Source organism: Chelonoidis abingdonii, chromosome 1 (genome assembly GCF_003597395.2).
Source record: "Chelonoidis abingdonii isolate Lonesome George chromosome 1, CheloAbing_2.0, whole genome shotgun sequence".
Classification (NCBI taxonomy): domain Eukaryota; kingdom Metazoa; phylum Chordata; order Testudines; family Testudinidae; genus Chelonoidis; species Chelonoidis abingdonii.
Genome location: NC_133769.1, coordinates 117919830 through 117943078, shown reverse-complemented (window position 1 = coordinate 117943078; position 23249 = coordinate 117919830). Strand labels below are relative to the sequence as shown.

Genomic DNA, 23249 nt, shown 5'->3' with positions numbered 1-23249 from the left:
AGAAATGATTGTGGAAAAGTGAGAACATCATGCATGGTCAATAAATCCTCTACCTTTTGAAAGTATCCGAAAAGCTGAAAAAGAGGTGAGTTGGTGGTACTTAAAATTTCCCAGAGAAACTGAAAGTAAATCCAGAGGACATCACCAGGCTGCGCCACGCCTCTACTTGTAGCCATTAGTAGGATTTTAGAACAGTAAGTAAGGTAAGGACTAGCTATCACTCCAGTTGGTTGATTTTTAAGTTTCTTACCCATATACATGCAAAGTGTTTTCCTTATGTTATGTGTATATATCTTTGTAAAAATTCCCAGTGGGTTTTGTGTGTATGTGCTTAAAACTTACTTTTTGATGTTAGATTTAAGAAATGAGAATAAGATCTTGTCATTTGTACTAACTTTTGTCTCTTTACAACAGTGAGAAACAATAATTAATGATAGTGAGAAACAGTCTATTGTAATGGTGTAAAACACACTAACATAGAGGGAACAAGAAGACATCCCTGAGCACTGCATTACAGACAGAATGACGATTATTTGATGGTAGTATAATTCATTAAATTTTCTTCTCAAAATATTCCCTGCAAGACATGCCAGAATTTTAGAACTTCAGGATCATAATAGCACCAACTCCTCCTTACAACTGGTCAGTGCTCAAGCTGTTTGTCCCTATTTCTAGATCTGATGTAAGTCTCCTTTCTATATCCCCCTGCCTAGCTCATAGGTCTGTCTGGTTGGAATTCCTGTGTTGGCAGGGCTGCTGATGTTTGTAGTGGGTTTTTTTGTTGTCTTGTTTGTTTTTCATGAAAAAACAGACAGTAAAAGTACAAAAAAGTAAGTGACTTGACTTGTATGTTTCCAAATACCACACGCTTCATCAGATCGCCAGTAGAATTATGGAATTATGCAGTTTTACAACTTCTCAAAGCAGCGAGACCATCCAGTACAAATCCAGACAATACTATATAGGTATAACATATTACATTGGGGGTAACAGTAATAAAATAGGAGAAAACATAAATGAATAGGGAAAGGAGGGGACTGGGGTGGTGGATAGAGGAGGGGAAAAAGAGGAGGGATTAGGTGGAATGAAGGTCTAGCATTCTATGACTATTAGAAAAACATCTTACCGATTAACCTCCAGAAAATAAGAGCAGTCTGCAGTGCTTTCCTGCATTTTCAGTGCAGCCTGAAGGGCAATGCATTGAATGCAGACAAAATTGTTCCTATAATCGCTTGTGTCATGTACTGGGGAGTGCAGGAAAAGAGGCATAGCAGCAGACTCTTGCAGACCCATATGTGGTTAGAAGGAAACCTTATCTCCTTCTGAGCTATATACACACAGATGAGGAACTAGACTGTAGGATAGACAGGATGAGTCACAACCAGAATCATCTGGAGAATAACAGACTGCTGGGAAGCATAGTATTATAATTATTTATTTATATTAACCTATTTATAGTAACGTAGCATCTAGAGGCTCCATTGTACTAGTAGTTGTACAGATGTATAGTAGGAAACAGTACCTGACATAAAGAGTTTATCAATCTAAATTTAAAGATTAGATGCAACAATTATATTTAACAAATATGTCAAGGGGATGGGAGAGAGCGGTCAGGGAAACAGTGACACAAACACGTTTTTGCATAAATTAGCTATGCTCATGAATTGGCAATATATGTTATCCAGAGGAATATAACGATCCCAAAATTCTCCTTTCCAGTTAGGGATCCCGTAGCCATGAGAGCCAGTGTCTTCTTACAACCATTGCACTTTGTCTTAGCTTATGCCTTCCCTCTGCTGAGGAAGCACCAAGGTCCTCATCCAGTGTACTTCTGGTATTGTAAAAGTTCCTTCCACCTTCCCTTCCGGAGGGACTTATTTTCTCAGGGCCAGCTACTCCACCAGAACTTGAAATCACCTATGTCGCTCACTTGGCTTGAGTGGTTGACGGCATAAAAGGAGTCATAGGTTTGCTGTGTTATAAGTCCATAAGTAGGCTACTTCCAATGCTTATTACTGTTAGATATGTTCCAGGTGCAGGGATAGACATTTGAGCCCTGGTTGTTCTATTGCTCTTTCCCCCCACCCCCCTCCAAAATAGTCTAGTAAAAGTTTGAGCACTCACTCTGATTGCAAACTGCAACTTTTCGTGCTTTATTGGGGGCAAAATAATTCCTCTCTTGGACTCGCCTAGAAATAGTCACATTCCTCAAGATAGTGGACAAATTCAAGCCCTCTGCAATCTGAGCTCCTTACCTTTCTGGGCTAGTTGTGAACATCCCATGGGATTTTCACCCATCCTCCCCACAGTATCAGGTCTCTGAAGCCAGTGTCCATGTGACTTTTTGCTCTTAAGACTTATCTTCCTAGTGTCCATTCACTCAATTAGGAGTGTTACGGAACTTCCTGTAGGTAATTTAGTCTTTTACCAAGCCAAAGAGATGATCAAACAAGTTGCTCCTTTCCTGAGGTTATTTCTTTTGTCAAACTTGCTCATGTTGTGTTACTTACTTCCCTTAGATCCTTTGTAAAGGATGAATACTAGAAGCTGCTTCATATTGTAAATGTGAGAGGCCTTTCAGGTCTACCTACAAGAGTATCAGAAATCAGCAGCCAGACCATTTATTTATCTATGGAGAGAGGTAGAAAAACTTAAAAGCCTTTCTCATGTGTCAGAGGCCTATGTGACCAATAAGATTTATTTCCAGGAGCTGGAGCCCACTCTGTTAGGGCAGAAAAAAGTATGTGCCTCTTCTCTGGAGTTCTGCAGAGTTAAGACATGAACATCTCTTCACTTTTTTCTATACAGCTCACTGTAGTGGCAGTAATCTGGAAATGCCTTCTTGGCAGGTGATGTTACTTGCCTACCTCTGATGGGTCAGTATATCTCAGTCCTCTCATCATATGTCTGGCCTTTGAAGTGACCAGTTGACTGAACTAACTTACAGAGCATAGGAGAAATGCAGTTTACTTGCTAATTTGACTATTCCTGCCCTTCTTTAGGTCCAGACAGAGTCTTCCCTAAGATTGCTTCTCTAAAATGTGAGGAACTCTGGTCCTTTTCTTCCTTATCTATTTTAGAAACTTTGTTTTTTAAAAATGTATTGATTGTAGCAATCTTAAAAATATGTTTTCACCAGTTAACTTATTCTCACAACATTACTATGGATTTGCTCGAGCGGTTCTGTAGATCTTTTTCATTACATTTTTTTCCCAGTATTCTCACTAAGTTGAGATTTTGGGGTGTCCCCTATGAACTGGAATTTTCAATCAGAACTAGTTCCTTTTTAGGGATTGATATTATAACTTTTAGTTATTTCCTGCCTCCGTCTGCTTGGTAGAGAGACATGCAATAATAGCTACTTGCCCACTGAGGGCTTGGAGCAAAATTAGTAGATACTTTAAGTAAATTACCTTTATTCTAGCCTTTCATTAAATTGTCTGAGTCTTTAATTATTTGCTGTATTTATCTTCCTATTATATATGATTTAAATTATGCATTTTCCTCTGTGCTTTAACAGTTCAGCAGTTCAGTTGCTTTCCTTTATAAGAAAATTAGCAGTTGATATTTGTAAAAATTTATTCTAAGTGTAAATTTCAGAGATAGCTGAAAGCAAACAGTACAATTGAGGGACTGAATAAATCCTGTCAAATTGCAGCATTCTGTTGAACAATCACTGAAACCCGGTTTGATTTCAATGCAGATGAATATCTGTAGGTCATTGTTTCACATAATCTGAAATGAATGCACTCAGCAGCAAGGGATTGTATTACTGTGCTGGATTAGTCTAACATACATGTTGCATTATATTTGTCCTTTAGAAGGACTGTACTTGCAGCCAGTATACAATAACAGTAGAAGAAGTTTCAAGAATTATATTCAATGATGCTAAAGTTTATGAAGATTTATAGTATAATTAAAATGTTTCTTATTGTAGTTTGGCACTTTTTATATTGTTTTGCCTTTGTATTGTGAAGTTGAAATATTGCCTAAAGCATTGATACAAACACTTACAATCCAATTCTAAGGCTCTTCAAGCGGGCTTTGGGTGCCAAGGCAGTGAACATTTACACTAATCCACTGTTTCCTTGAAAACTTTGTCTGTGTGTCTATTAAAGCGAGGTTGGAACTAGGGCTGTTAATTTAGAAGCCAGGAGTGCTGGTAGAAGCTCAAACAAATCCAGTTATTATGGATATTGCCAGTAGAAGTTTCTCTCTGTTTCAATACCTCATGACTTGAGTGATTGGGATGCCACCATCAGTATTTTCAACCTGGTTGAAATTGTGTATACTTGCTGCAATTGTTTCGAAAACTTCTTGGAGACCAGGATGCATGTTGAACTCACTGACACTTCAGATTTGTGCACTTCCTCCATTTCAGAGTTATCTGGTTAACATTCCCTCATAAACTTCTATATCAAAGACAAGACATTGATAGAGAAACTCTGTTTGTAGAAACTTAATTCCCCAGACTGAATGCCAAGTCCAGACATTGGGACTTTCAAGATCCGTAGAAGATTTAGAAGATGAAAGGAGAGCTCGGACCTTTGAGTTGTGTGGGTTTTTGTTTTTTTTTTAAATGGAGTTTGTGTTTTTTTGGGGGGAAAGGGGGCTTGTTTTTAGTTTTTTTTACCATGACTCAATTGTCTTGAACTTGTCAGTGAAAGATATTCTCACTCTAACTTCCCGTTCTTCTTTGAGTGCTTGTTCACGTTGATTCCATTCAGGTGCGTGCGTGCACACATGCACAGGAGCCGGAAGATTTTTCCCATAGCCTCATCTGTCAGGTCAGTCCTGGTGCCCCCTGAAGTCACGCTTCAATGGCGCTCAATATAGAGCCCTGCTGACCCACCACCCCCTCAGTTGCTTCTTGTCGCCAGTGACGGTAGGCTGAAAGTTCCCATAGCCCTTGCTTTAGCAAGTGCATTCAACTCCAATTGTTTGTATATAGTTAGTTTATCTTAGTAGTTACTAGTCAGTAGTTAGTAATTAGAGTTGTTGGGGGTCTCTACCCACCTTCTGACTCCCCGGAGCTGTGGTATACCGTGATCCCCGGGGTTTAAAAACTGTTTGGTCTGCACGAAGCACATGCCAAAGAGCGGGCCATATTCCTCATGTTTACGGTGCCTAGGAGAGGGTCACCAAAAGGATTGCTGTAAGATCTGCTCTGAGTTCCGTCCTAGAAGTCTTAAAGAAAGGGAGCAGTGGCTTAAAGTGATCCTCATGGAGGGAGCTCTACGCCCCCATGCGCACCCAGGCTCAGGGGACCTGGCTCCTAACACTTCCTCATTGATGCAGAGCGCCCCAGCGCCATCATCGAGTTCGGTGCCAAGAAAGGACTCGTCCCAGGACTCTCAGCATGGCACCTCCCGAGGCCCAGCAGAGAACAGGCGCCGGTCTCACTCGCAGGTGCCTCAGAAGAAAAAGAAGCCGAACAGTCGTTCACCTCTGGCTAAATTCGAAGGAAGCGACACCCTAGGCAGGCCACACCTTGGAATCCCCCTTTAGGGCCACGTCGACTCTTGCCCAGGTGAAGCAGTTGAGTCCAGGCCCCCCACGTTCACAGGTTCAGCGGAAGCTTTTGAAGCTCTTGGGATCCACTGCACCTTATGACACCATTCTCACCCCCTAGAAGGGAGGAACCTCTGGCGCTGGTGATCTCACCCCGCCCTCAGGTGCAGTTGAGAGGGAAACCGGCAGTGATGTCCAGGCATTCCCCCTCGCCATGTCCTTTGGTACCAGCCCACTCGGACAGAGAGCTAGTTGCTCCCCAAGCTCTTGACGCTCGAGACACAGAAGCTCAGCTCCTCCGTAGTCTTCAGTCTCGGAGTCAGAGTCTGACTCCTACTGCTCTCGAAGGAGTAGGAATCAAGGTCAAGGTGAGACAGGCGAGAGCCCCAGGCCTAGCCACCACAGTGGCAGAATCCACCACAGTGGTCATTCTGGACCCCCTGGGCCTTTCACCAAAGCCAGGGAGGGATCCCAGGGCACCACTTTTCAGCGTCTTTGGCCTCAGCCACATTCATCCCACTGTCAACCATGCAGCTCACATCGGCACCTGCCCAGATGACAGTGCCATCGGCTGCAGCATAATCGCTGGCACCGGTGAGTCTTTCAACCTCTGTTCCAACAGCAACCTCAGCACCGAAAGCATTTTTGGCACCAGTGACAATTTCGACAGCGGCACAGACAACAGCCCTGCTGCTTTGTCAGCTCGGGCAGCTGGTTTGGCACCAGCTTCACCGGCGGTACCATCAGTGCCCATACCATCACTAAGTTCGACACTGACAGCCCCAGCACCAACAGGTGCTCCGTTGGTACTGACATTCCCTCGAGAGTCACGGGGCCCCTTGGGAGCTGATGGCAGGGAGCATCCGCTGCTTATAGGGGCTTCCTCCTAGTCATCTATGTACGAGGCATTGGCAGGGACAGCCATAGCCCCGGCACTTGAGGACAGCAGGGTGCTACAATAGTTGCAGTGAAGGGCTGCTCAGGGTCTGGGTGTTAAGGCTGTGGAGGTGGTCGAGGAGGCTGATCCCATGGAGGACATCCTCGCCCCCCTCAGGACCGTCTCATATTGCCCTACCATTTATTAAGACTATTGTGGATACTCCCAAGACCCTGTGGCAGACCAAAGCTTCCTTACCACCCACTGTCAGGCGCAACGAGAGATGTTATTTTGTATCCTCCAAGGAGTATGAACATTTGTACTCCCACCCACCTCCTGACTCTCTTGTCGTGGACTTTGCTAATCGGCGTGAGCAGCAGGGTTTCTGGGGATCCACCCCTAAAAACAGGAAGGCTAAGCGACTCAACCTTGTCGGGGAAAAAGGTCTACTCTACAGGGGTTCTTCAGCTCCATATTTTGAACCAGCAGGCCATCATCAGCAGGTACTCTTACAATACCTGTGCGGCGATGGCGAAATTTGCAGAGCTCCTCCCTTCAATTCTTGGCTTTGGTGGAGGAGGGAAAGCTAGTCTCCCAGGCTTCCCTCCAGGTGCTGATGCTGCCCCTAGAGTCATGGATATTGGGGTGGCCATGAGAAGGGACTCCTGGCTCCAAGTCTCGGGGCTCCCTTATGAGGTCCAACAGACCATTCAGGATCTCCCATTTGGAGATGACTCGTTTTTCTCTGGTAAGACAGACAAGACGCTGCATAGCCTGAAAGACTCACAAGCCACCCTCAGGTCTTTGGGCCTGCACACTCCCGCCACACAGCAGAAACACTTTAGGCTGCCACCTCCTCAGAGGTTCTATCAGCAGAACCACCAGGACAGTTCTCAGAGGGTGTGCCGCACAGTAGAGAGGGGATACTCCATCCAGTTCTGTGCCCTTCCACCCTCCCTCTTCAGGGACCCTTCTCACGAGCAGCTCTTTATTGAAGAGGTGCAGTAGCTCCTATCTCTAGGGGCAGTGGAGGAGGTTCCTCAGGAGCACAGGGACAAGGGCTTTTATTCCCAGTATTTCCTAATACCGAAGGTCTTAGGCTGTCTTTGGCTTATCTGGACCTGCAAGAGCTCAACAAGTTTGTGAAGAAACTCAGGTTCCGCACGATCTCCTTGGCCTTCATCATCCCCTCAGTGGATTCAGCAGATGGTATGCCACCCTCGACTTGAAGGACACATATTTTCATATCATTATCACTCAGCCCCACAGGAAGTACCTCAGGTTTGTGGTCAACAGTACCCACTACCAATTTACCATCCTTCCGTTCGGCCTGTCAGCAGCACCTTGAGTCTTTACTAAGTGCATGGCAGTCACCGCCGCTTTCTTGCACAGGCACCAGGTACAGGTGTTTCTGAACCTCGGTGAGTGACTGATTATGGGCCGCTCCAGGACCCAAGTGGAAGCTCAAGTCAGATTCATCAGCGCCACCTTCGACAGCCCAGGTCTCCTCTTAAATGAAGCAAAATTGACTCTGTCCCTCATCCAGAGGATAGAGTTTATAGGGCAGTACTGGACTCGACGCAAGACAGGACATACCTGCCGGAAGCAAGGGTTCAGGCCCTAACCAATATCATTTGAGGCCTCGGACCGTTTCCCACCACGACAGCATGAAACTGCCTGAAGCTTCTCAGACGCATGGATGCCTGTACCTACATGGTACAGCATGCCAGACTCAGGCTTCGACCTCTTCAGTCATGGCTCGCATCAGTATATCGCCCAACTCAGGACAGCTTGGACAGGATCGTAACCTTGCCTCGCCCCATCCTCGACTCCCTCCTGTGGTGACTTGACCCTCAGAAGTATGCTCAGGGTCCTCTTCACCACTCCGCAGCCGTCTGTGTTGCTAATGACAGACACATCAGACGGGCTGGAGAGCACATCTGGGAGACCACAGCACTCAAGGCCTTTGGTCTCAGGTGGACCTGGATCTCCACATCAACATCAGAGAGCTCAGAGCGGTGCACCTAGCATGACAGACCTTGCGGGCATACTGAACAGGACAATGTGTATCAGTCATGACGGACAATACAACAGCAATGTTCTACGTCAACAAGCAGGGTGGGGTGTACGCTCCTCTCCCCATCCCAGGAAGCCCTCATGCTGTGGGCCTTCTGTGTAGAACATTCGGTTGTACCTCCCTGGGGTACAGAACAAGCTGGCGAACCACCTCAGCAGGTTGTTGCACAGCCATGAGTGGTCCCTTTGCCCGGACATCGCAATTTCAATCTTCCAGAGTTGGGACTTGCCCCAGATAGACCTATTCGCCACACGACACAACAGGAAGTGCTTCTCCTCCATTGGGGAGGTTCTCTCATATACGCCTTTCCACCCATACCACTCATTCACAAGGTACTTCTCAAGATACAGCAAGAACGAGCTCAGGTCATATTGATAACACCAGCCTGGCCCCATCAGCACTGGTACACATCTCTCCTAGACATGTCCGTGGAAACCACGGTCATCCTGCTACTCTTCCCAGACCTTCTGACACAAGATCACAGTCGTCTTCAACATCTAGACCTTGAGTTGCTTCACCTCACGGCATGGAAGCTCCATGGTTGTACCAGCTGGAGCTTTCCTGTTCAGAGCAAGTTAGACAGGTCCTCCTTGGTAGCAGAAAAAACCCTCTGAGAACCACATACCTTGCCAAGTGGAAGAGATTTTCAGTCTGGTTGGCACAGCGCCGTTCATAGCCTCAGTGTCGCAGCAGGAGCTCTCGTTGTCTTCAATAAGAGTGCACTTAGCCATCATCTCGGCCTTCCACCCTGTGCGGAGGGCTGCTCTGTGCTTGCTAACCCTATGGTCAGCCGCCTTTAAACCATTAGCGACATGCTCCCTGCTCTACCTCTCTTACAAGGTAGCGTTCCTGGAAACAATAACCTTGGCCAGGAGGGTGTCTGAGCTCAGGGCCCTCCCATCAGAACCTCTCTACACTGTGTTCTATAAGGACAGGTTCAACTCAGGCCTCACTCTGCTTTCCTCCCAAAGGTTGTGTCGCAGTTTCACATCAACCAGGACATCTTTCTCCAGGTATTCTACCCTAAGCCACATTCCAGCAGTAGGGAGCAAAGGCTCCACTCTCTGGAGGTCTGCAGGGCCTAGCCTTTTATATCGAGAGAACAAAACCGTTCAGAAAATCGGTCCAGGTATTCATGTCAGTGGCAGACAGAATGAAAGGTCAGCCTGTGTCATCCCAACATGTATCATCATAGATGTAGCACTCACGAATACAGGACTCTAACTGGCAGGTGTTCCTGCACCTCCAGTCACTGCACACTCCACCAGGGTGCAGGCTTCATCAACAGCGTTCCTGGCTCAAGTTCCCACTCAGGAAATCTGCAGGGCAACGATGTGGTCCTCCATCCATACTTTCGCCACTCACTAAGCGATTACCCAGCAAGCCAGAGACGATGCGGCCTTCGGACAAGCAATGCTCCAATCAGTGGAAGACTCCGATCCCATCACCTAAACTTGGGTTTGTGAGTCACCTGATTGAAATTGACATGAACAAGCACTTGAAGAAGAAAAAACGGTTACTCAAACTGTTGTTAAGATGTGTTATTCATTCCACTCCAATACCCACCTTCCTTCCCCTCTGTCAGAGTAGCCAGCAAGAAGGAACTGAGGGGGTAGCCGATTGGCAGGGTTCTATATTGAACGCCATGAAGACATGACTCCAAGGGGCGCCCGGACCAACCTGATAGATATGGTTATGGGAAAAAGCTTCTGGCTACCGTGCACATGCGTGCGCACATACTTGATTAGTATGGGCATGAACAACACATTTCGAATAACAGTGAGTAACCATCTCGAACAACACATCTTGAACAAGGTGAGTAACCATTTTTTTGTCGTTTTGTTTTTTTGATGAGTGGATTTCAAAGGGTTTATTTGGTCACTGTACCAGAACTAACAATTTAGTAGCAATCCTAGCTGCTCTTGTGATGTCTTTCTCATCTTTCATCATCCTTAAATTTTAAAACTCCCTAGCTTTCCTGAATGAATGATTATTTCAGCATTGGGACTTGATCACTAGCTTCATTTAGGTAAGTGTTAAGCTGAGACTCCTGTTTTCATGCTAAGCTTTGTTCTATTGTTACCTCATCCTTCCAGTATCCTAAATTCTGTTTCTCTGTCTTGTATCTCTTGTATCCATCCTGTAACCTGGGATGTGGACAGTTTTCTTTTTTCTTCAGTGAATATGTGACTGGTTTTGGTTGTGTCATCTGCGAGGACTGAACCTGGGACTTATAGATCTGAAAGCATGAGGGTATACTGCAGATTTCCTTAGAGCCAGGACAGTGGCAGACTCATAAATGTGGTACAGCCATTTGAAAGAGAGAGAGACCCAAATTCTGCTAGCATGACGCTTAATACGGTGGGGCACTGACCAGTGTTTCCCTCTAATTTTTCCCACTCACATGCGAAATGAATTTTATGTGCACCAAATATGGAGGTGATGTGTGAGAGGTTTGGAGTGTCGGAGGGGGCTCAGGGCTGGGGCAGAGGGTTGGGGTGCAGGAGTGTGAGGGCTCTGGGGCCAGGGTAGGGGTGCCTCAGCTGTGGGAGATCTTGGCACCCCGGGCTCCGGCAGAATTGGGGTGAGGGGAGGGGTGCCCCAGCTGTGGCAGAATTGGGGCCAGGGGAGGGGTGCCCTGGCCATGGCAGGTGTGGCCAGAGCCTGGGTTCGGCCCGCCCCTCATCCAGCCATGGGAGAGTGGGAGCAGGGGTAGGTCGGGGGCGTGGCCCCCCTCACCTGGCTGTGTCAGGTCTCCGGGTGGGTTCCCTGTGCATCTGCGTAGCACTAAATAGGCTGCCACATGTCTGCGCAGTTTACAGGGAATTTAGGCACTGACCCTGATTAGGATTCCTAGGTGTGATTATAATAGAAATAATTATAAATGACTTTACAGACCCTGACAGATCATCTTTTAAACAGTGTGTAAATATCTCTTGCAAGTAAATTTCATTTGTAACTACAGCTAGTTCAACTCAGAATTGAGGAACTTGTTCTCCCTGTCCTCAAATTTTGCAGATTTACACTCAGTTGATGTTTTGGCAGATGTCCCTAAAGAAGTAGCCTACAATGTCTTCATTTTTTTCAGTCTTCATTCTTTGTCTCAGGAAAGGAGCTTTGTCAAAGGCCATACTCAGTGAGCAAATGATTGCAATCTCTTTGGACAAGATTATATTTCTTGTTAAATTAGATTTACTATGCTTGTGCCTGGATGACCTTAAGCTAGAACCCATCTCTGTTGGGAGAACTCATTTTAGAGTCCATTAGAATGGAGTTCATTTCAGTGCACCTTTCTAATTTAAAGGAATTCTGGTTAACAGTAATTTACTCTATTGTTTTCATTGTAAGAGAGAAAATGGACATTTTTAGACCTTCTGCTCTTGACCTATTGAGGCTGAATTCCTTTAGTAGAAGTGTCAGTGTTAAAGTGGAGAGGAGTATCTGCACAGTTGTCCATCATGGGAGAGTTATGTTATTGGACTAAATAAGCCTTTCTGAATTGTACATTTAACTACTAGGGACGGATGTGGATTTTTGATGTAACTACATTATACATAAAATCACACATTTTAAATCTGTAGTTTGTTTAAATGAAAAATGGGTCCATGTTCAATCAGAAAACTTCTAATTTTTAAAAAATATGGTTTTTAAGCACAGAAGCAACATTTTCTTTGTATCCCTATAACTTAAAAGGAAGACAAGTTGTTGTGGGGATGGTTTGGATTTTAAAAGTAGATGGCACATGGAGTCAGAATATCTAGTTCCATCAAAGAAGACACCTTCATAGCTGCAAAATCCTTTTTAAAATATTCATAAATATTTTGTTTATATGCAATAATATTGTTTTAAAGTGAGAATGGTGAAACTGTGTAAATTCAGGTCACTGGATCCAGAGGGCTTGCCCATACCAGTGGGCTTTTTTATGTCCATTGATTCCCAGTTAACTCAAGATAGATAATGTGTTTGTAAAGTCACTCCACAATAGTTTGTTCCAGAATACAAATGTTTGTGGTTGAACCTAAGCTGAGTCCTAGAGAGACATCTTTGCTACAAGGACAGTTTCAAATTCCACCCATCTAGAGGGTCTGCAATTTTTTCTTCATTCTACAATATACTGTTTTTTTTTAAATGCTTCTGTTTTCCATTGTCAAAATAAAGTAATCACAGCTTGTACGCCAATAATAATCTTCCCTCCCACTAAACAAGAACAGCAGCAAAGGTAGGTATTGACCCCCCTCCTTCATTTCAAGGAAGTGAGACCTTCACAGCTTATCTGGGACCATTTAAATGCTACCCCATTACTAAGCATAGACATTTTCTTCTTATTATTTTATGTTAAAAAGGGAAAATAAATTAAATGGGAAGAAAATACTTAGGTAGTAATAAGATTGCACTGTTAAAACCAGGTAAGGAATAGGTTCAAGTACCAATAGCAGCATTAGCTATTATGTCACGTTGCATATGTATTATTCTCTATACCCGTTTTATTGGTTACACATACAGTTTAATTATATTACTGATTGTCATTAATTGGATGCCATAAAATAGGATAAGCAACTTAGAAATTTACATTTTCTCTTTTATGTCACTTTATCTGCAACCATAATGTTGATTTAACAGATTTTTTCCCCTTGCTCTTCCTCTTTCTTTAAACGGGAGAGGAGCCCTCTTTGGTCTCCTGTCTTTCCTGGCTATTTAGAATCCTTTGATATAGGTGTGAAGACAATTTAAAGTCTGCTTAGAAGAGAAGAACTCTTCAGAATATGCTGGTCTGTGAGGAGTGCTTGGGGAAGAGGGGCTCAAGTTCTTTCTGTAGTCATTGAGAGAACTAGAACTTCTTGTTCCTATCTTCAAGATGTTACTTCTCCTGTCTAGCATTCATCTGAACTAATTAATTGTCTGTCTGTCTGTGTGTGTGTGTCTCTCTCTCTGGAGGTCAGAATTTGATTCCCTAAATTGGCTTATAAAAGCAATTGCTATTAATGCTCTATTCCCCCATCCTCTTTTCCCTCTTGTATTCTACTCCCCTTAATGAATGTAGCAAATAAATCGCTTGAGTAAGATCAAATAGGAGAATAAGGAAGGATAGAAATGGGGGGATATTAAGTTATATTTTTAGAGTTCTGTGAAACTCACCCTTATTTATTTTTTTAAAGATAGCAAAAATCCTGAATACTTACCTGTAGGTGTTTATAATTGTTATACCAGGAGTTTTATGGCTAGCTGGAACTGTAGGACCTTGTCTGGCAATTAACTGTGAACAGATGAATTACTGTTCAGGCTCCCAGGACATATATACAGGATCAGGGCCTTTATTAGGAAATAGGAACAGCTCACTACCTACTGTGTCAGTCAAGTTGCATTATATAGAACAGGGGTAGGCAACCTATGGCACGTGTGCCAAAGGCGGAATGCGAGCTGATTTTCAGTGGTACTCACACTGCCCAGATCCTGGCCACCAGTCTGCGGGGGGCTCTGCATTTTAATTTAATTTTAAATGAAGCCTTCTTAAACATTTTTAAAACTTTATTTACTTTACATACAACAATAGTTTAGTTATATATTATAGACTTGTAGAAAGAGACCTTCTAAAAATGTTAACGTATCACTGGCACACGAAACCTTAAATTTGAGTGAATAAATGAAGACTTGGCACAGCACTTCTGAGAGGTTGTCGACCCCTGATACAGAATATGAATGTAAGACACAATCTCTCTCCCTTTGAAGTTTATAGCAAAACTCTAATTGACTTCAGTGGGAGTAGAATCCCACTGTGAAATGTCAGGTCCGAAGAGAACAGGATCATTCACTGCCGGGAAAATAAGCGTGTGATGTATATACAACAGTAACTATAATGTAATGAGTAAATAATAAAAAAGCGGAGTGGGAAAACATTCACCAGTTGGTCATATTTTCCCCCTTCCTCATATAGAGGGCATTGAACAGACCTGTTCTGTTAAGCACTGTTTTAAAGTATTTGGAATTTTGCTTTTAATTAATGTGGATAGGAAATGTAATTTCAGAATTATAGGATCTAAATCACAAAGGAGATGGCTCTTTTAGAAACAGACAAAAGAGCAACAGGACACACATGCTTTACTCAATGTTTTCTGAAGTGATTTTTCCAATTGCCTGTAACTTTATTTTTGTTATTAATGGTTCCCTTAAATCAAACTGTATGCTCAATGATGGCTATATATATATGCCAATAAAACAGGTTAAAATATTACAGCAGGAAAACAATATTTTTCCCTGTGATTCAACGCAATTACAGGGATTTTGTTCAAACTTTAAAAAAAAACAAAAACCCTTTCTGCACAGTCTGATTGAGCATGGAAATCTTCGACTGAAAAGTTGAACATTTTATGAAGACCTGTATATGTGAAAATGGATTTGTTATAGTAACAGTTTTGCAGCCTTACCTATAGTGGTAAATCTGTCATTTTCAAGTTATCCCTATTGCATGATAAAGCTGATAATCCACAAGAAAAAGAAATGCCTCTTTGCTAATGTGAATTTTCAACTATGTGGAATAATGGACTTGATTTGAAAGTCAGTGAAATTGTATGTCATGTGAGAAGAAACAGACTGAAGCTAAAGATAACAATGCTATGTAGACTTTCAGTGGCTGATGGTGATTTTGTATTCTGTGGGATTGTATTCCTGTTTGGCCAGGAAGACTGATGCAGAAAGTGTCTGAAGGAGAGTTAAGGAATATTTAGAGTACTCTGGAGATTTGGGTGAGATCTTAAATGAGGTGGAAAGAGGAATAATTCAGTGTATTCCTGCTGAACACAGCTGTAGTTTCCATTTATGGGTGTCAGTACATAGGCAATATACTAGCTGCTCTGAACATGTACTGCTGAGTGTACTGCCAACACTGGGAATTCCGGACATCTTTTCCAGATAAGATAGGCATATGATGCAGAAAAGCACAGTAGTTAAAGATGGAATGGATTTTTTTTTTTTTTAAAAGAGGGTTACTTTTCATATGACATTCCTCCCCCCCTCCCCCACCACTCTATCCCCCTTACCTCCTCATATAGGATAAAATGGAAAGCATCTGTGTTGTTTCCAGGACAGTCAATATGTACGTAGTACTTTTGGAAATTGGAGATCGAAAAACAAGAATCTCAGACAATTCCCCTTTAGAGAAATCTGTCTTTTCCAGCCCCTTTTTTTAAAAAAAAACACACTTAATATTTTGTCTTCAAATATTGTTTATGTACTCTCAAATGAAACCCTGTTCTCCCCATCTACTCCGACCCAAGCTCATGCCCACACTTTGCCTATGACTACATTTTAAACTCAAGATTTTAGCAAAAATATTTGATTCCAGTCTCGTCCTTTTCTAGATGGAAATGGGGGCTGGAATTAATTAGATGCTTAAAAGTCAGTACATTACCCGGTGAAAAGAATGGGAGTACTTGTGGCACCTTAGAGACTAACAAATTTATTGTAGCATAAGCTTGCGTGGGCTACAGCTCACTTCATCTGATGCATGTAGTGAAAAATACAGAAGGAACACACACACACGAAACAATAGGTGTTACCATACACATTATAAGGAGAGTGATCAGTTAAGGTGAGCTACTTAGCTCTTGAGCTACTTAACTCTAGAGAGCTGAGAATTTACAGAGCACTCTGTATCCTGTGGCAGTGCGTTCATACACGCACAATTTCAAAATATATTACCAACAGTTATTAGGATGCTTTGTTCATCAAAGCTCTTTCAGATATGAAATTGACTGTTCTGTTTCAATAGGAATGAAATGCATCACAATAGATTTCAGAATATCATTATGTATATCACTGTATAATGGGGTCTTACCTCCCGGCTGAATGTAGAAGCAGTTAAGCTGAGTTTCGTGCACCAACTTGCCCTTATACCTCATCTCAGGTTCACCTGGCAGAAGACTGGGTAGTGGGCGATATGCTGAAGTGGCTTGTCGAACAAAGGCTTGAAACATTTTATACTTCCAAAGGTAGCTTTGCACAGCTGAATCTATATATTCTGTATGTAGCAAAAGTAGATTCCTGATTGTCAGTGGTTTCCTACTTGAGTATCATTTAAACCTAATAGCCACAAAACTTGCCGGATGTTAAACCCCACTCTTGCAAAAGCTTGTGTGACCAAAACTACAGAAACTATTTTCCAGCTATTTGAAACTTGAGCAATGTCTCTTGCATTATCTTTTCTTCCCTGGCTCTTTACTTCTAATCCTTTTCTTGTCCTGTGTGCCTGATGCTTGGTTAGCCCTCTTCTCCCCCAGTGGTTTTGCAGGAAAACTTGGATTGAGAAGTGAAGATAATGGGCTCCATCCGCCTGTCAGCTCATCACCTCACTGAGTCATGGTGATCTCTGGTTTCTGTAAATCGCCACTAACTTGTCTGATATCCTCTTGTGTTTGAAGAAAGATAGGTTTTGTCTAGGGGTGAGTGGACCTCAGGCCTGACATAGCCAGAAAACTTCTCCTGGAATGTGAGGGATTTTTTTTTTAAATATATAAACTTATATTTGTAACCCTTTCTCAAAACAAGAAAGATAACTAGGGAAGAGAGTGTACCATATGATGCATATACAGAATCATTCATGTGTGTAGTTGATGTAATATAAGATGCTTGACACTCAATAGATCTGCCTTTGTCAGAGCAAACACTGCAAATCAGCATTAAACCATATTTTCCATTAAAAACATGACACCCACGTATAGGATGGCATACCCTTTAAAGGACAAGGAATGTGTTCTATAACAGAACTCAGTTCAACTGTTCCCGTGTCATTCTACAAAGTTTGCAAATGTGTTTTTAAAAACCTGAAAACTAGTAACTTTGTTTTGGGGCTCAATCATCCCTGTCTAGGATTATAAATACTATTAATGACCAGCATGGTTTAATTATTATAATTTCTCTGCAATTCAGAGTTTGTTTTAATCAGCAAATGAAAGTAAACTTAAAATATTATATCTGATTTACTTTGTTCTAGCCAGGATATTGCCATCCTATTGGAGGAAAAATGAAAATTTAGAACAAAGAAAGCCATCAGGGCTTGTAGTTCCATGTGACTAGGTCGAGATGTTATAAACCTTCCAGTAATGTTTTAATTAGGTTCTTTTTTTCTCTCTCTTTGGTTGGCTCATCTCTTTTTCTTTTTTGGTTTCTATCACATGAACATTTTGTTCATCTCACCACACAGAAAATAAAAATCTTCCATAATGCCCTAGAAGAGCTTCTTGTCACTGAAAGATGCAATCCTGGGATCTAAGTTCCCATAGGTCAAGAGTTGAGGCATTTTTGTATTTTGAATTCATGCCTTTCAGAAGTTGAGGTTCAGGTTTGTAATCAACATTTGATTTCCTTAAAATAGGTTCAGCAGACATTAAGTTGTCAGTGATTTAGCCACTTTTGCTTCCTTGCTTGAGAGAACTGAAAGGTCCAGGTGCAAGATTATAGGAAGCAAAGTAGAAAACCAAATGTAGGAAGTAATAGTGCTTGATCAAGAGACAGCCACACATGTAGATTCTTGAGAAATCAAATTACTTACCCTGAAACTATGTTTGAGGGAATTTCCAGTTTGTGCAGAGTTGATGGAAGTATAGCACGAGGAGGTGGGGGTGGATGAGAGAAAGGAAGACAAAGGATGTTGAAGTGTTTCTTTCCCAAGAAATTGTTTGCACTGAAAAAATGTTTGTTTTCCCAATATAATTGAAAAGGCACATTTGTTTTCTGGGAGAACCTGTTTTTCCATTCCTCTGCAGATTTTGTGAAATGTGAACCTCCTGATTTGCAGATCCAAGTTCTTATTTAACACAGAACTCTATTCTAACTTTGGGGATCAAGAATCCCATTTTCAACTACATTGCCTTCCTTCAGCATTTAAAAAGTGTCTGGCTATTACACCAACAGGAAATTGATGAACCTATATGTTCTGCTGAACTAACCTGTTAAACTGAAGGTTTGAAACAGAGAATATGCTGCATATTTTTTTTAAATCACATTGGTGAAAAACTTAATTTCAAAGCTAAAGGCATAGTGAGTAGCCATACAGACTGCTCCACTAAACAATTGTCTTGTTTGAAAAGTCAATCAATCTGCCCGTTTTACAGTAATCTAAACCTTAATTTAAAACAGTTAAACCAAAATTTATAAAATAGGATATATAAATACCCTAAAACCAAAAAACAAACAAACAAACCCCACAAACCTTAATCAATTAACAAAAGGGAAAAACATCATCATTCAAAGTATAATCACACTTACTAAAATTCAGGAATTATAGAAAGGGGGAATTTTAATATCCTGTAGGTTTTTCAGCATTTGAAAATGTATTAGCTGTATGCATATGAAAAAGGGATGAAGCTGCAACAAGGTGTCGAAGCTTGTCTTGTAAACACAGTGTGAACTTATCTATGAGCGGAATAAACCAAATCCTGTTTACTCCTTTTTTTTTTTCCCCCCCTGAGGAATGCAAGACTGCTTTGTGTGCCCAAGAAGTTTTGCCTGCTAAAATCATATTTCTCATTTTCCACTGGAAACTCTATCTCTGGGCAGATGTCTGAATTATTGGAGATAAATAATAGTGAAGTATGGCAGAAGAGAGGGCTGCAGAGGATTCAGTAGAAAATTTCTCTTTTTTCATGTACTACAAAATTTTAAAAGGCCAAGACACATTGATAAAAGCACAGTCAAAAGAGTGTGATGTAAAGATGAACTGCAAAGCTAAAGTGAATATTGAGTTAATAGGACACTGGCAACCTGAAATTGCACAATTGCAAAAAGAGTTTAAAGTAGTTTCACATACTACACCAGCTTCTGAGTCCCCAGCCAATTTTTATGGCTTGACAATGATAACTTCCCATTTTTTAAAATGTTTTTCTTACTGCAGTTACTAAATGAAAGATCCATCCAAACATAGGAAACTGAAGAAACAGTGAAATTGACCATGCACAAAGTGGTGTCAAATGCACAGAGTAAACAAATGGGAAAAAATACAGGGGGAAAAAGTGAAGGTAATCTTTACACGTTACTCATAACAATAGGTATAAATTTGAGAAAAGTGCAGAAATAAGCTAAAATGGATCATTATAGGCAGAGCTGGAAGCAACATCTATAGTTAAGGTTGCTCAACGTTTTCCATTATAAGCCCTTCTTTTCCAATGCTTATAATTTTTCCAAACTTTTAACCATTTGGGTGGAAAGCTTTCATGCCCGCTCACTGCCTCAGGCTGATTTTGTTTGCTTGCTTGTTTTGTTTAATTTCTGCAGAAATGGTTCATCTATTTCTGAGAATGAGGTTAGGGGAAAATAGGTAGTTGTACAAATGTTAAATTATTTTTGTTTCTTTGAAGATCTCTAGCACCTCTGGAGTTTGGAGCAGGAACTTGACACTTAGCAGGAGGGTAGCAGGATCGAACAGATGCCTTTTGAGGTCCCCAGAAATATACACCCAGATTTAGCTGAGTTTTAAACCTCTGAAAAGTGCTACAATAGATCTTGGTATAAGCTTTTGGAGAGACATTGTAGGAGCAGCTGCCACTTCTTTAGCTTAGGGGAAGGCAGAGTGGAAATAATGAAGGCATTAGGAGAAGAGAAAGTGCTGCTCTCATTCCTTCTCTGCTAAAGGCAACATGACAGCTCCCTCTCATCTGCCCAGTTTGGGAGAGCAGTGCTTTTTCATGCTTTCCTTCTTGCTTGACTACTGTTACAGTAAGCTCCTTTTTCTGTTTGTCTACTTCTACCACTGGGATAAGATGGGCTGAGAGCTAGAAAAAGACCATGTGTTCTAGTTTCATCTCTTCCACTAGCTGATGTTAATAATCGTGAACTTTCTAGCTCTTTTAATTGAGCAAGGCTTCCTACTCCTACCTTAGAATGCAAATATCACTCTCCATTTTACTGATTTTGTAAATGAGGTAGTAAGAGGTGACTTATGGCACAGCTGGGAATAGAGCCCAGGGGCCAGATTATGTGCCATGCCTGTAGCTCAGGATGAGGAGGAAAAAGTGACTTTAAACCACCTTTTTGCCTCCCAGAGTCTGTGGTGCCTGTTGACTCTTTTACTGCCCAGTTTTTTGTGATGATAGATTTCTACATTACGGTCAGATCATTTGTTATAGATGAGGGCCTTTCCTCCCATCTTTTGTTTTGATCGTATGCCCTAAGAAGTTTATGGAAACAGTTGCATTCCAGATTTTTATGAGGAATAATACAGATTACCTTTGAAGCCCTTTACTGATGGAATTATTATGAGAGGAAGGACAGTCTTGTAGTTGAGACTTGGGAGATCTGGGTTTAATTTCCAGATCTGTCACAGACTTCCTAATGTTACCTTGAGCAAGTCACTTAATCTTTCTGTCTCAGTTCCCCATCTGTAAAATGGGGATCATTCCTCATTTCATCTACCTTTTGTCAGTCTTGAGTAGAAATCAACGTTTACTAGGTATTTGTTCAGTGCCTGCACAGTCAGGCTCCAGTCTTACTTGGGGCCTCTACGCATCACTGTAAAATAAAGTAATAATGGCAATTTATCATCTGCAGATATTGACAGACTAACAGCAACAAATCTCCTACCTTTATGTTGGTGTCACAAGTCATATTGGTTTACAGATGATCTGGGACTCAGGAAGTGATGGGAGAGGAGGGTAGAATGCCAGTGGAGGAAAATTCATGCTAAATCAGATCACAGGACAGAGAATTTCTATCTTTCCATATCATAACTGGAACAGGCAACTATATCATTCTCTACACTTCCTGTAACATCAGCATAAGCTGAATTGTCCCTGGGAACCTAGTGAACACAATTTGCCTTTGGGGTCTCTTGCAGAAGAAATAAAGGACTCCCTGAAGGGTTTTTCCATCTACTTCCACATATATTTGCAGATGTATCAATGAGCTCAGAAATTGCTGATAGAGCTGACATGAATTTTGGGGCAGTCTGGTGCACCCAATTTGATTATTTCTGATATAGAGTTGAGATTTTCTTGTAGGAAACATTTTTTCTATTTGTTTTGCTGAAAAGTCTGATTGAATCTAGTCTGATGTGACCAACACTGTTAGGGCAGAGCCATGATCAAGATCTTATAAACAAAGTACCTTCTCTATTTGAGTAGTGTCCTGTTTTGCAGAGTGAGGTTTAGGATATATTGTTGCAGCTACATCTGACAATCTGTGATCTGGGTTCCTTCCCTTCCTGGCTGGTAAAAGACCAGAGGGAAGGTTTGGGGTCCGTTTGATTAACAAGAATTGTTAAATGCTTCACTTTTAAGACAGGATTCCAACCACAAGTAAACAGATGATGGTGAGGTCCTTACACAAAAAACGTTTTTTTTTTTTACTTTAACAACATTGCAAATTTACTGCCAACTCTCTTAACCATTTGTGTTTGGGGAAAGATGGTTGATAAAGTTATTTGAGCAATTCCCTGCTAGTTTGGTTTTAAAGGTGACCTGTCAAGTTTTTTTCTTTTTTTGTGGGGGCAGGGGAGGAGGAGAGGGAAGGGATGGGAGCGGAAGGAGGGCAGGGAGGCAGAATTTTCCCCCATATCTTTTGTATTGTGTAAAGATAACTCTAATATTTTCCCTGCTTGTTCTTTTCACCTTTGAAATGAAAAATATTAAGTCTTCCTATCCCTGTTTATGTTGAAAGTTGATTGGGAGTTTTATCAGTCTTTTAATTGAAGGAGAGGATTCGTCAGTCTTTAACAGAGAGCTTTTTTCCCAGCTGCTTGTTAGGTGTTTGAGTTACAGTAGTGTTAGCAAAAGCAGAGTTTTAGTCTTAATAAAAATAATTTTCCTGCTCAGTTAATTGGGTTTTACTTCCTTGATAGTTGTGATGTCACAAACCTGTTAATTCTCGAGTTGTCCACAGAGTTTTCTAGGAAAATGGCAGATCTGACCTGAATTTCTATCGTAAAAAGCAAAAGGAGACAAAACAAAAACACTTTCAAGTCATCTTTGCCTCAGCTGTACATCATAGCGAAAACAAAAGGGCACAAACTCTCCCCCCCTTTACAGTTCATCTTTAAATGTGGGCTTAGCAAGGAGATGGTATTTTATTTATGATTGACGGTTAGTGACTGACAACAACAAAATCGTTGAGAGAGGAACAGTTTGTATGGGAATACAGACTTTATATAAAATGTTATGTTTCATGTGAGTTTAATATTGATAAGCTTTGAAGTTGTTTCTCATGCGTTCTGGGGTTTTATTTCATTTAAAATTTCCCAGGAATTCAATCAGTGTTAAAAAAATAAATAAATAAATTAAAAAAAATAAAGAATGATTGCTATAAACCAAACATGAAAGGTCTGGTGGGGGTGTGAAGGCAGCCCAGTGTTCATGGAAAGGCAGCGGCCTTCCATTTCTTGCAGGCTTGCTGCAGAAGTCGGGCAGTCTTAGCTACCAGCGCCCAGCTCCCTGCATGTTTCACTTGCCTACTGTGCAAGGGAAGCAGTAGGAGCCACTCTGAAGGGTCGGAGTCAGGAGGAGGCTCTGTCTGGCAGAGAAAGCAAACCAGAGCTATTGCCTGTGTCCCTACTTGTCTCATTCGCCTACTGCGCAGGGAGTCGGGTGATAAGGAGGCGAGATGTGCAGGGAGCCCCACTTGGCTGCCAAGATGTGGCTCCCTGCCTGTCTTGCTACCCCTTGGCACAGCAGCAGCTGCTGAGTGGCAGTTGACTTCTGGGCAGGTGCACTGTGCCTTTTGGCAGGGGCACTACAAGGACAGGTCCAGGGCATTCCAGCATTTGCAAAATTCTGGTTAAAATTGATAAAATCCAAATTCTTG

The 23249-nt window shown here is 42.0% G+C and overlaps 2 protein-coding genes across 4 annotated transcripts in view; one reads left to right on the top strand and one right to left on the bottom strand.

Annotated features, from left to right (window-relative positions):
• Positions 1 to 22647, bottom strand: part of CACNA1C (calcium voltage-gated channel subunit alpha1 C) — a 766858-nt gene extending 744211 nt beyond the window's left edge. Inside the window, exon 1 of the mRNA XM_075069531.1 lies at positions 16297 to 22647. Within this exon, the coding sequence (XP_074925632.1) occupies positions 16297 to 16435 (139 nt within the window). The 5' untranslated portion in view covers positions 16436 to 22647. The remainder of the gene's footprint in view (positions 1 to 16296) is intronic.
• Positions 1 to 23249, top strand: part of DCP1B (decapping mRNA 1B) — a 74041-nt gene that overhangs the window by 7875 nt on the left and 42917 nt on the right. The gene's annotated exons all lie outside the window — the stretch shown is intronic.